At 46.2% G+C, this 11,760-nt stretch overlaps 1 protein-coding gene across 1 annotated transcript; it reads left to right on the top strand.

Annotated features, from left to right (window-relative positions):
* The first annotated feature begins 433 nt into the window (after positions 1 to 433).
* Positions 434 to 11,623, top strand: SPG21 (SPG21 abhydrolase domain containing, maspardin). The gene is made up of 9 exons (XM_008506156.2): positions 434 to 574; positions 3,883 to 3,976; positions 7,233 to 7,394; positions 8,218 to 8,298; positions 8,905 to 9,050; positions 9,566 to 9,674; positions 10,148 to 10,255; positions 10,564 to 10,704; positions 10,974 to 11,623. Exons 2-9 carry the CDS (start codon positions 3,914 to 3,916, stop codon positions 11,094 to 11,096), a joined length of 933 nt encoding a protein of 310 aa, XP_008504378.1. The 5' UTR covers positions 434 to 574; positions 3,883 to 3,913; the 3' UTR covers positions 11,097 to 11,623.
* The last annotated feature ends 137 nt before the right edge of the window (positions 11,624 to 11,760 follow it).

The following is an 11,760-nucleotide window of genomic DNA, read 5'->3' as shown; positions in this document are numbered from 1 at the left end:
TGGAATAAAAAAATTAAATACACTTTACATAGGCCTATCTTATTAAAAGACACAGATTTCTCATTAGAAGAACGAGCTTTGCGCAACACCCGGGTCAGGAAAGCTGGTTAAAGCCTCCTCTTTTAATAGGAAGAGCAAGACTTGAACGCAGAGCGTTTCGCTCTCCAGCGCTTTCACTGAAATCACTCGAGATTTCCAAAAAAAAAAAAAAGAAAGAAAAAAAGACGCTTTTCTTCTCCACTGGCTGGCAGATCACAACGAGCAACAACCCATCCCATCCCTCAGAGCCTGCCGTGCCGCCGGTGGGGGGGTGATAATGGCGGCCGCGCTTCTTCACACCCCGCCCACCATCACGGCGCCGACGAGCGGACAACCGACTTCTCCCCGGCCACTATGGCGTCCGGGACCGGTTACTTCCGCCCTTCTTCCGCCCGCCCGCACTCCTCCTCCCCGCCGTACTCCACCCGGAAGTAACAGGCGGCGGCGGGGACCCCGCTCCGGAGCAGCGGGGAGGAGGAGGAGGAGGAGGAGGAGAAGAAAGAAGAGGAAGGAGAGCGGTGTCCCCGCCGTCCCGGTGAGGGGGGGGTTCTGAGTGTGGAGATGGGCCTGACCCTCAGGGCTGGGGAGGGGGCTCTGAGGAGACCGGGGGAGGAGAGAGAGCACTGAGGGGCCGAGTGAGCCTGGAGGGGACCGGGAGGGTCCTTGAGGAAACCGGGAGGGTCTCTGAGGAAACTATGGGGGTCCCTGAGGAAAGCGGGGGAGTCCCTGAGGAACCTATGGGGGTCCCTGAGGAAAGCGGGGGAGTCCCTGAGGAAACGGGGAGGGTCCCTGAGGAACCTATGGGGGTCCCTGAGGAAAGCAGGGTATTCTCTGAGGAAACCGGGAGGGTCCCTGAGGAAACCGTGATGGTCCCTGAGGAAAGCGGGGGAGTCCCTGAGGAAACCGGGAGGGTCCCTGAGGAAACTGTGGGAGTCCCTGAAGAAACCGGGGTCTGGGGGAAGTCGTGAGGGTCCGGGTGGCCGCTTAGGGGAGCCCTGAGGGGTCGGTGTGTCCCTGAGGAGATGGGAGCGATCCGTGGGGCTCCGGGATGAGTCCTGAGGGGTCAGGGGGGGCTGTGAGGAGGGGTCGGGCTGTGGGGGGGGTCTTTTAGATCCCCCCGGGGAAGGGTTTTTTGTGGGTTCTGTGAGGCCTCACACTGGGAAAGGGGGAGCCCCTGCAGGGAGCCTGAACCTCACCCTGCACCTCTCCAGGGATTCATCTTCCCGACGGGGTTCTCAGGAGAAGGAGCCTCCTCAGGCTGTGCTGTGGTGGAGAGAGCCTGGGCTGGGGGTGCTGAGGGGGGCATTGCCCCCTTTTCCTTCCCAGACCTCCTTCCCAGGTCCTTTTCCAACCTGGCTGTGGTGGGGTAGGGGGAACAGAGCAAGTGTTGGGGGCTGTAGGAACAGGATTAGGAAAAGGGGGAACCCCGTGCTGCCACGTCCCAGTTATTAGGAATTCTTCTTCCCTATTTCTTGTGCTGGGTGTTGGTAAAGCACCCATAGCCCTGGCATCTCCCTGGTGTTTCCCTGCAGCCCCTGTCAGCTCTGGGTGATGGTGCTGCTGATTCTGGGTGTGTGGGCAGCACAGTGAGAGAGCAGCTCTGGTCTGATCTAGCCTGGACAGGGTTTCCCCTACCAGTGACAGGATCAAAGTCCTCCTAAATCGATAACAAATTGAAAACTTTACCAGTGTAGCAGGGTTAAGTCTCAAGGAGGATATTATCAAGTTCTCTGAACACACCTGCAGGTGATTCTTCCTTTAGGATAATTATTTTCAATAGGTTTTACTGGAAATGAAATTCTGGTCTTTATAGGCTGGATGATGAACAGCATCAGGTTATTTGTGATGAGAGTTTTTGGTGGCTGGATCCCTGTTTAGAGTTCATGGTTCAACTTTCCTGTGGCTGGAAGAGCACATAGTTGGTGTTGACGCAGATATTTGTGTGTGCAATGCTGCCAAGGAAAGAAAGTATTCAGTAAGAGGACATCAAATTCAGAAAAAAAAAGATCAGTAAGCAAAGCAAAAATGTTTAGTCTGGCTTGAAAAGAAGAGGAATCCTTAGGAGTGGTTGCAGATGAATCTTTACAAGAAAGGAGCAGGGGGAAATCAGCCCAGGTAGGGCTTGGTGACAAGCAGTTTGCTTCCACAAGTGGTAACAGGTGAAGTGGGAAGCTTAAATGAGTTTCTTGATCTTCTAGGGTGAGGCAGCAGAAAAAGGAAGGTGATCACTGACCCTTTATGGCAAGCAGAAAGTCCCTGCAGTGCCTGGCATGGTGAGGCTCTGACCAGGACTTGGGTTTCTTGTCCCTTCTGCAGCACAGTGCTCAGAGAGGATGAGGTGTTTTAAAGCATTTGCTGTAATTTGATTTTTTTTCTGCTAGAATTTTGTCACACAAGGGGTTGCTTAGCTTCATAACCAGTCAATGTGTGGCTAGAAAAAGGAATTAGGAGGCTGAATTGCTCTTGTTGTGCCTGCTCTGCCCCACAGGCTGCTGGACTTGATATTTTTTACCTGGTGTAATTTTACCTGCTGCCAGCCCATGGCAGAGAACAGCAGAGTTGATGCAAGCACCAAAACAAAGCCATGAAAAATTGAAGCAGTGGCCAGGCAGCACTTCTGAGCCACTTGTTAGATGTGAAAGGTGTTTCACCTGCTCTCTGGAAGATGAGTGTTGTCTTGCAATTTAGAAAGTGCTTTCCCTTCTTAGAATCCATGCTTTCTGTGCTTGGAAAATGGCAAATGAAGCCTGAAAGGTGAGGAAATTGTAAATGACTGTTAATCCATCTGTAAGCCAATCAGTGAGTTAAAACTATCACACCAGCAACTTTCCTGCAGGGAGAGCAGGAGTGACTTTCAGAATATACCCAGCTCTTATTTTGTGAAGAATTAAGGACCAAAACCTTTTGGTTTGTACTTGGCAACTGTTAAGTAACAAGAGCAAAAGTTGCTTTGTTTTTGTGTGCTCAGTGCTATGTTTGAATGCAGGAAAATAATCTCCTGAGGCAGCTGGCTTTTCAGGGGAAAATTATTGAGTCTCCAAACTTCAAACCCTCTGCTGTATAAATGGAAGCTAATGGTCTCTTGTTGCTTTAAAAAAAAAAAAAATCAAAATCTAGAAGTTACCTGAATGTTTATTATTAATCAGTGGAGTTTTATAAAAAAACTCCCATTATGTCTCTTGGACATTCTGGCTTCAGGGTGAATTAGTGGCATTCCTGTGTTCCCAACACTGTTCTGTATTAATTGGTGTGCTTCAAAGGTGCCTTTGTTGGTAACTCCTGACAAGAGTCAGCTTCTGTCTGGCTAGAATCAAAACTTCAAATTCAAAACTAAATTAAGCCTCAGCTCAGCTGATGTTCCTGATGTACTTTGGGACTCCTTGGGGGCACTTACACGTGGAAGAATGAGGTCTGAATGCTTCAGCAGAAGGTTCATGAAATAATGGAAGTCTGTTGTGGGAACTGCTGAGTGGACTGCATGGATATTTGGTAGATAGGAACTTGGAATGCTTCAGAAGTTAAAAATAAACCTAAAGAGTGCTTTAGCTCTTTGAGCCTGCAACACAATTGTCTTTTTCTCAACTGTTCCACAGGAATGCTGTTACAAAAGCACAGTACAGTAAGGCAGGCAGGTAGCTGTCTCTTGGGAGAATAACTAAATTGTTTGTGCTGAAAACTGAGAATAAGTAAACTCAGTGTGAGTCAGAGTTAGCAAAATCAACTGCTGAGAGCAAACTCACCCTGCAGATGCTTTATGTACATGGCACAGCTTTTGGGTGCTGCCTACAATTAATTAAGCTGTTGTGTTGGTTTCTAACTTTGTCTCTCTTTCTTTTTTCCCAGGCTGCCCTAAACTGAGTTTTGTCTAAACATCATGGGAGAGATTAAAGTCTCTCCTGATTACAACTGGTTCAGAAGCACTGTTCCTCTTAAAAAGGTATGTCCAACCACTGTCCCCCCTTGCTTGGATTTCTCCACTTTTTGCCCCTGACCCACAGGAGAGTGTTTGAGGTGTGCAGTGCTCCAGCTCCTGGTCTCTTCATTCCAATTTGGAGAGGGAAGGGAGTGCTGTCCTGGTACACAGCTCCTGACCCTGTGCAGATGAGGCTTCCTGGGGCTGTGGTTGCAGACTGCCCTTCACCCACAGCCCTGACTCCTGCCAGGCTGAAGGGCAGTCATTCCTTTACACCCCAGCCTGGGGCTCCTGCAAGAGCCCTCCCTGCTGTAACCTCACAAGTTGAGCAGAATTAGTGGCCTGTCTAGCTTGGGGGTGGTTTAGAGCTTGGTTTGGGGTTAAGCTGATTTCCAGCTGCTTTAGTTCCCTGCTGTGGGTGGCTCTGTGGGCTGCATGAACATGATGCTGGCAGCAGAGGCAAGAGCAATGCTGCCTTTTTCAGGAGCAAGTTGGTGGCAGTTGGGCCACTCAAAAGGGATTTTGTATCTCAGACCTGATGAGCAATGCTTAAATGTGCCCAGCATTCATTCCACTGAGTGGTGTGCAGCTTTCTCTAAGAAATTACCTTTATAGAGGAGCTGTAGGAGTTTCCATTCAGGTGTTTTTTACTCATTCTTGTCAGGTTGTGCCTTCCATAAATAAGAAGGACCCATTGCTGTTGGCTGGGCATGGTCTGTCCTGCTCTGGCTGTCCAGCTTTCTGTTTGTGGCTGGTACCAGATCTGCTGGGTCTGTTTGTGCCACACTGTTCTCTCTAGGCAATGCCTCAGCAGGTCAGCAAAGCTGGGAGGCAGTATTTCAGCAGATGTGAGTGCTCTGAGGTTCTGTTTATGGGATGCAGCACAGTGAAGTGGGGGTTGTGGTGACAGCAGAATGTGTTACTGCTGTCTTGGGGACTGGGTGTCACTGCAGCTCACTGCCAGGGGCTTCAGCTGCTGGGGTTTTAGAAATAAGGACAGAGGTTAAGCAAAGCTGCTGGTAACCTGGTCACCTGCAGGGTGCAGAGGGACTAACTTACCCTCTTGAGTGACTTGGACTGCTCCAAAATGAAGTGATGAGTGTGGTGTGTACGAAGGAGGCAGAAATGAACAAGCTTGTCCTGGATTCTAGAGAGAGGGTGGGAAAGAAAAGAAAAAAGCACAATTTGAATGTGTAATTAATCTCTGGAGCAGATTTTAGGAGTACATTTCCTTGCATTATGCCTCCCAAAATATAGGCAAAGCATGTACAGAGGGAGGAACCACCAAGCAAGGCTTCTGGTGAGCACATTGCTGCTGTCAGATCTCCCTTAAGGAAGCAGAGAGCCCTTGATTTGAAAACAGGCTGAGCTGTTCCTCCTCACAGGAGCAGGAAATTCACAGCTCCATCAGTCTTCCTGCAGAGATCAGATATAGGAAGTGGGGCACAGAAAAGGACATTTTCAAATTAATTTAGCTTTGGCTGTGAGCCTCCATTTGCTCCCACCTCTTGCTGTTCTAGACAAATCCTTCCTAAAAGCCTTCAGCATGGACACCCTGGAAAGACTCAAGGGGGAAGTTCTGCCCCTTGTTTCTCTGCAGTGCAGATTTTACCCTTAATTTAAACTGTAGGTGACCTTGATTGATCTATCAGAGCAAGGAAATGACCTTCCAAGTCAGCAGTTACCCACACTGCAGACACAGCACTCAGCCTGCTTTGGGAGCTGGAGTGAAAGTATTGGGAGTGTGACTGGAAATCCCATGGAACAGTTCTCTCAACCCTTTGCTTCACTGTCTGGGCTGGAAGAAAGCAGCATTATCTCTCAGCATCAGTTCCCTGGCAGTGAATTAGTGTGGGTTTCAGGATTTCAGTGGTTTGCCTTTGGAAATAATCCTAAGGGTAAACTTTGTGATAGCCACCAACAACTACCCTGAATGGATCCAAAATTACTGAGACTGGGAGCTCTGGAGTTGTGTGCACAGGGTTGAGGTTTTTTGGGGAGGGCTTTTGTACAAGGTTTATTTTTAAATTGTTTCAGTGGTCTGGACGCTCTGGTATGTAATCTTTTTTTTAATATTATTTTTTCTGGAGAGACTTTACAAAACAACAGCATCATATGATCCCTCACATGCTCCCAGAGCCTGAAATACTGGTTTTATTGCAAGCAGATTTGTTAGTTGAGCAAAGCTGATTTGGGAAGCACTGTTCTCTGATTCCCTGAGAAGCTTAACTGCAGTGCTGGGAGGGCAAATTGTGCTTGTATATTGCTATTCAAAAAGCTATAAGATCCTGATGGAGAGGAGATGGATTCCCTCTGTGGGATGCAGGCTCTCTCCAGAGGTTTGTGCTGCTTACTCTGGTGGCAGCTGCAGGCTTCTGCTGATTTGTAGAGGGTTGAAAGAGCATCCTAAATATACACAGCATTTTACTGCTAGAACAGGCACTGTAAAAACAACTCAGGCTCCAGCACTGCTGGAAGAGACCTTTATCTAATTCCTAAGCCTTGAAAGATCCTAATTGTGCTAGGACTTGTAACTTCTGCCCCAAGATGGATGCTGTGTGGAGCTGCTCATTAAGGGTAGCAGCTGGGGTGTGAATAATCTGCTTCAGCCAGCCACATGTCCTCAGCACTCCAGATGCTCCCAAGGTGCTGCCAGATGATGGAAGTGTTCTCCTCTCCAGGACAGCTCTGCAGTGGTGCTTTGGGAGCTGTGTGTGTCTCTGTTTGTGCCAGCTCTGTTTCAGATCAATAGTCTGCCCTGTTAGCTGCTTGGCTCAGTAGGTCTGTGTGTATCCAGACCACTAACATCTTCTCTCCAGTGAATGCAAACATCTGTGGTTGGTTAAGGGGCAGCCCCTGGGGACACTGGTGGCTTTTCCAGCCTACAGCTGTTGCCCTGTAACTTCAGCTGACTTCCTGGGTACCTCCTGGGCCATGGCACAGTGACTCTTTTCCCAGCCATACTTTTTCTGTATGTAGAAAACTGCATAAACCTGATCCTTGGGGGCACAGCCTTGCTCTTCCCATCATTTATTTCATATGAATTTTCAGATCCAGGTGTCAGGACACACAGAGCATGGTTGCAGTTCTGTTTCCAGCAGTGTTCACACCAACGCTGTCATCCCTGTTGTGAAGAACAAGTCTTGTTCAAAGGCATCTTGGATATTACAACATTTACTAGATGACAGAAGGTTTTTTGTGAGCAATCCTGGAAGCTGGCTGAAGAATCTGATCTGTCTTGTTTATGTCTTCTCCACCCTGTGCCTCTCTTTTTTTCCAGATAATAGTAGATGATGATGACAGTAAAGTCTGGTCACTGTATGATGCAGGACCCAGGAGCATTCGGTGCCCACTCATATTTCTTCCTCCTGTAAGTGGGACTGCAGATGTGTTTTTCCAGCAAATTTTGGCCCTGACTGGATGGGGCTACAGAGTTATTGCTGTGAGTATTCTCAGTTCTTTGTCACAGTCAGTCTACTTGTTGCTTTAATCAGTGGCTGGGTAATGAAGGTGAAGTTTTTAGTGCTGAATAAAGAGAATCCACCAAAAAACTGATGGTAGGTTGTGCTCCAGAGTATGGAGCAGGCAGATCCAGGCTGGAAGCTGCTGTGCATTTCTGGCAGTGTTAACTCAGAGCCTTGTGCACACATGTTAACTTCTTGGTCTCTTTTTTTCCTTTGTGTGCCCTGGACACCACTTATCTCTGCCTTCATCTGTTTCTTTGTTAGCCATGAGGCAAACATACTCAGGTTAATTCAGGGTTTCTATGTTTTTCTTAGGGATGGTGGATAACCTGGTTCTTAGCCTGTTTTTTTTAGCTGAAAATGCCAAGTCACTCCTTGAACTCCTAACAGCATTGTGGCTTCTCAGCTCCTGAGCTGAACTAATTGACTTGTACAATATTTCTGCTCTCCATTGTGGCTTTAGAAGAACTGCTCTTTCTCTAGCAGCAGTTAATGGTTTCTGTACATGCTACAGAACTGCTGAAAAACCACTCCACCTTCTCTTCCCCCTGCTTACAGGATGAAGCAATGCTGCACTTTCCCCAACAAACTTGCTCTGTGGTGCTTTTAGTTGTGTTTTTGTGCAAGCCAGGGGGAGGCATTCACACCCTCTGTCCCTGAGGACCTGACTGAGGAGCTGGAGCCTCCTGGTCCAGGGAAAGCAGGTTGAAACCTTTAATGGGAGAATTGGTGTGATTTGCAAGCAGGCACCTGGCAGGTGCTGATCCAAGCCAGGCTTGTTCTGACTTCCTGATATTTCAGTTGCAGTATCCAGTGTATTGGGATCACCTTGAGTTCTGTGATGGATTCAGAAAACTCCTAGACCACCTTCAGCTGGATAAAGTGAGTGCTCCCAGATGGGGAAATGGATGTATAGCTGCAATAAAAACCTAATATTTGAGTCAGTCTTATTTAAGAGCAAGTGTAAAATAAGCCTCAAAACCTCAGGCTGAAACAGAAAGAGGCTGTGATGCAATTTGACTTCTGAAACAAGTTTCTTTTTGAAGGTGAATACTCTTGAAAATTCTCACACTTGGGCTGAATTCAAGTGCTGTTTAAGGCCTATTGAATTGTAATGGTTAACTCATTTTTCATGAGGTCCTGTGAAAGTTATCCTTCCTAATTCACGTAGTATGGAATACCACAGTAAAGTGTCTTGGATTGGCATAACTATTAAAGACAAAGAGAAACATTCCTTTTATTTTTTTTTTTCTTAAGCTTGATGAGCAAATGAAAATTTAAACCATGCCCTGGAAACGCTTCTTTTTTTCAGTATTTATCACATTTCTATCACACATAACTGAAGCTGAATAGAAGAGTTTGATTCTTTTTAAAATGGGTTATTAGGACAGAGAAAAATTTGACTGACTTTTGTAATGAAACATTGTGCTTAGAGCTTAGTTCTGTCACAAGTGTAACATGATCACTTTTTAATTTTTCTTGAATTAGGTTCACCTTTTTGGAGCTTCTCTGGGAGGTTTTCTGGCTCAAAAATTTGCTGAATACACACACAAATCTCCCAGAGTTCAGTCTCTGATCCTGTGTAATTCCTTCAGTGACACTTCTATCTTCAATCAGACATGGACAGCAAACAGGTGAGGAAGATTGAGACAAGCAGTCAGATTGATGACATTAATTTTTTTTGCAATGAAATGTCACCCTGACCTGATTGGACACGTGTCTGCCCTGCATCTAGCCTGGGTGAGGGAAGTGTGGGATGGAATACTTGTGATTTTTAAAGCCACATCACAAGAAGAGAAATTTTCACAACTAGGACTATGGAATGTGGCAGATGTATCATTCCCTAATCTGTGGATGTGTGGTTAGATTTAAGATCTCTGCCTGTTTTCTATCAAAACCATTTAGTGTGAGAAAAGTGTAATTCACCATGTTTAAAATACACTTTTGCAATGTAAGACTAACAGCTTCCCAGAGCATTTTGAGCACCAAGCTGCCAGGTTTTCCATCTCTGTGCTCTTGAAGCCTGATGAGAATTCAATTGGAAGTTAAAGCACCGAGTCAGTGCAAGCAAAGGGAGTACATAGAAAAAAGCATCTTAATGTTGGAGACCTGGGTGCTTGAAGATTGTTACATCTTGTTTCTGTTTTAGCTTTTGGCTGATGCCTGCTTTCATGCTGAAAAAAATTGTCCTTGGGAATTTTGCATCGGGTCCTCTAGATCCTGAAATGGCGGATGGGATTGATTTCATGGTGGACAGGGTAGGTAGCTGTGTACTCCACTGGCTGTGGTGTCAGCCTCTGGAGATTTACTCTGCAGGAGGTTGTAGGTGTTGCTGCTGTTTTCCTCACTGGGTGACCCCAAAGGGAGGAATCAGGAATGGATCCTTAGCAGGTGATGACTGTCACAGCTCCAGCAGTTTAACTGGTGCTGTGACCTTACACCTCAGTTTCTGTAGATCAGAAGAGGAGTAGTTAAGAAAGTGAGGTGGAAGAGGAGAAAGTGCATGATGCCATGTCTGGAGGCTGTGCTCCAGAGGCAGGAGCAACTAGTGGGACATGTTTTAAACATTTGTCTCATGCAGAGTATTATTACTAAACTAGAACTATAATCTTCATCTGAAGCACAGTCATGTTTCCCTTTAAAAATAACTTCTCTTTGGTTGTATTGTTAACATTGCTTTAACTTCCTGCAGTGAAACATGTTGTTAATCACTGTTTCTCTCTATTGAAAGCTGGAGAGTCTGGGCCAAAGTGAGTTAGCTTCAAGACTTACCCTCAACTGCCAGAACTCCTACGTAGAACCTCATAAAATTCGAGACATCCCTGTAACCATTATGGATGTAAGTTCATGTCCACGTCATCCTTTTTTGTTTTTAAACTCTTTCCTGCCCTTGGCACGTGGGACCTGGATATTTTGTTAGCAATTTAATCAGCATCTGCAGCAGCTGAATTGATATTTAGATAAGCCTTGTCCTGACTGGGCAATGCTGTGACTCCTCTGGGTTACATTATGAACTGAGTATTCCGGGCAGTAGCACAGTGATACAAAGAAGCTGAGAGTTGCTTCTAGGAGCAGCATCCATCCAGCCTGGTGCAATAAACAAAATCTGTTTGGATTCAGAACCAACTCCTGTGACTTTTTCCATAGGTGTTTGACCAAAGCGCGCTCTCGACCGAGGCGAAAGAGGAAATGTATAAGCTTTATCCTAACGCCAGAAGAGCTCATCTCAAAACAGGAGGCAACTTCCCCTATCTCTGCAGGAGTGCTGAGGTCAACCTATACATTCAAGTAAGTTTCTACATTCTCACTTAATTATCAGTGTGTAGCTGGGGCATGTGGCAGGAGGAGACTGCTTTTCTGGGCTTCCAGATCATTGGTATGGAAGGGCAGAGCTTTGGGGGTTGGCCTGGTGCCCCTTTCCTCTGTCCTTCCTCTCAGCTCTTGTACTCCAGAGCCATGATTTCATCCTCACCAAAATGACTCAAAAGGAATGCTTCTCTTTTACCAAAACCTTCTGCTTCTACCCCTTTTTCAGTGCTGCTTTCCATGTCCCACAGATCCATTTGCTGCAGTTCCATGGCACTCGGTACGCGGCCATCGACCCTTCCATGGTCAGCGCCGATGAACTGGAAGTCCAGAAGATCAGTCTGCACACCAGCAAGGAGCAGGAAGAGCAGTAGGGCTTGGAGTGCCAGGGAGAACAAGGAATGGGCTTGGTGGTCTTCCTGTTGTACAATCAACTCTTCCCACTCTGCTTTCTTCCTTGTGTTAACCAGTTATCACTGTGTGATTCCAACAGGATCAGTGGTCGGTGACCTCCCCGTGGACAGGAACCTCCAGCAGTGTGATGGGATAGATCTGGGTCATTTTTAGTCTTTGAATTCAAGGAAGCATCTTTGGAGACTACAGTTTTAAAAACAAAGACATTTTTTGCTACCAAAGTCCTCACTGTCATGTTCTTAAAGCAGAACAATATTTCTTTTTATATTTTTCACTCAGCTGTATATATTGCCACATGCAGATCGTGTACTTATAAGCTGGTATATTTTTTTTTGTTGAATATTTGGTTTAAAAGATGTTTAAGTGCCAATGTTGCCATCGCTTATTTGCTTCATGTGTTGTAAGTTAGTTTCTATTTGAAATAAAGCCTTTGAATTTTTAACTTTCTTGCTCTTTAAAAATGGTTTTCAATAAAATTTCACTTTCAGTCAGTGTCTCCTGTTGTGACTACAAGAGAACAACAGTGTCACTTGCCACAGTCCTTGCCACTTCAAGAAATTAAGAAAATCTCCTGCCTGAATTCACCCCCAGCTCTAATTACAAGGTTGCACTGGTTTAGCTCTA

This window comes from Calypte anna, chromosome 10 (genome assembly GCF_003957555.1).
Source record: "Calypte anna isolate BGI_N300 chromosome 10, bCalAnn1_v1.p, whole genome shotgun sequence".
In the NCBI taxonomy this organism is placed as follows: Eukaryota; Metazoa; Chordata; class Aves; order Apodiformes; family Trochilidae; genus Calypte; species Calypte anna.
Note: the sequence above shows the minus strand (reverse complement) of the source record. Positions and strands in the feature narration are given on the sequence as shown.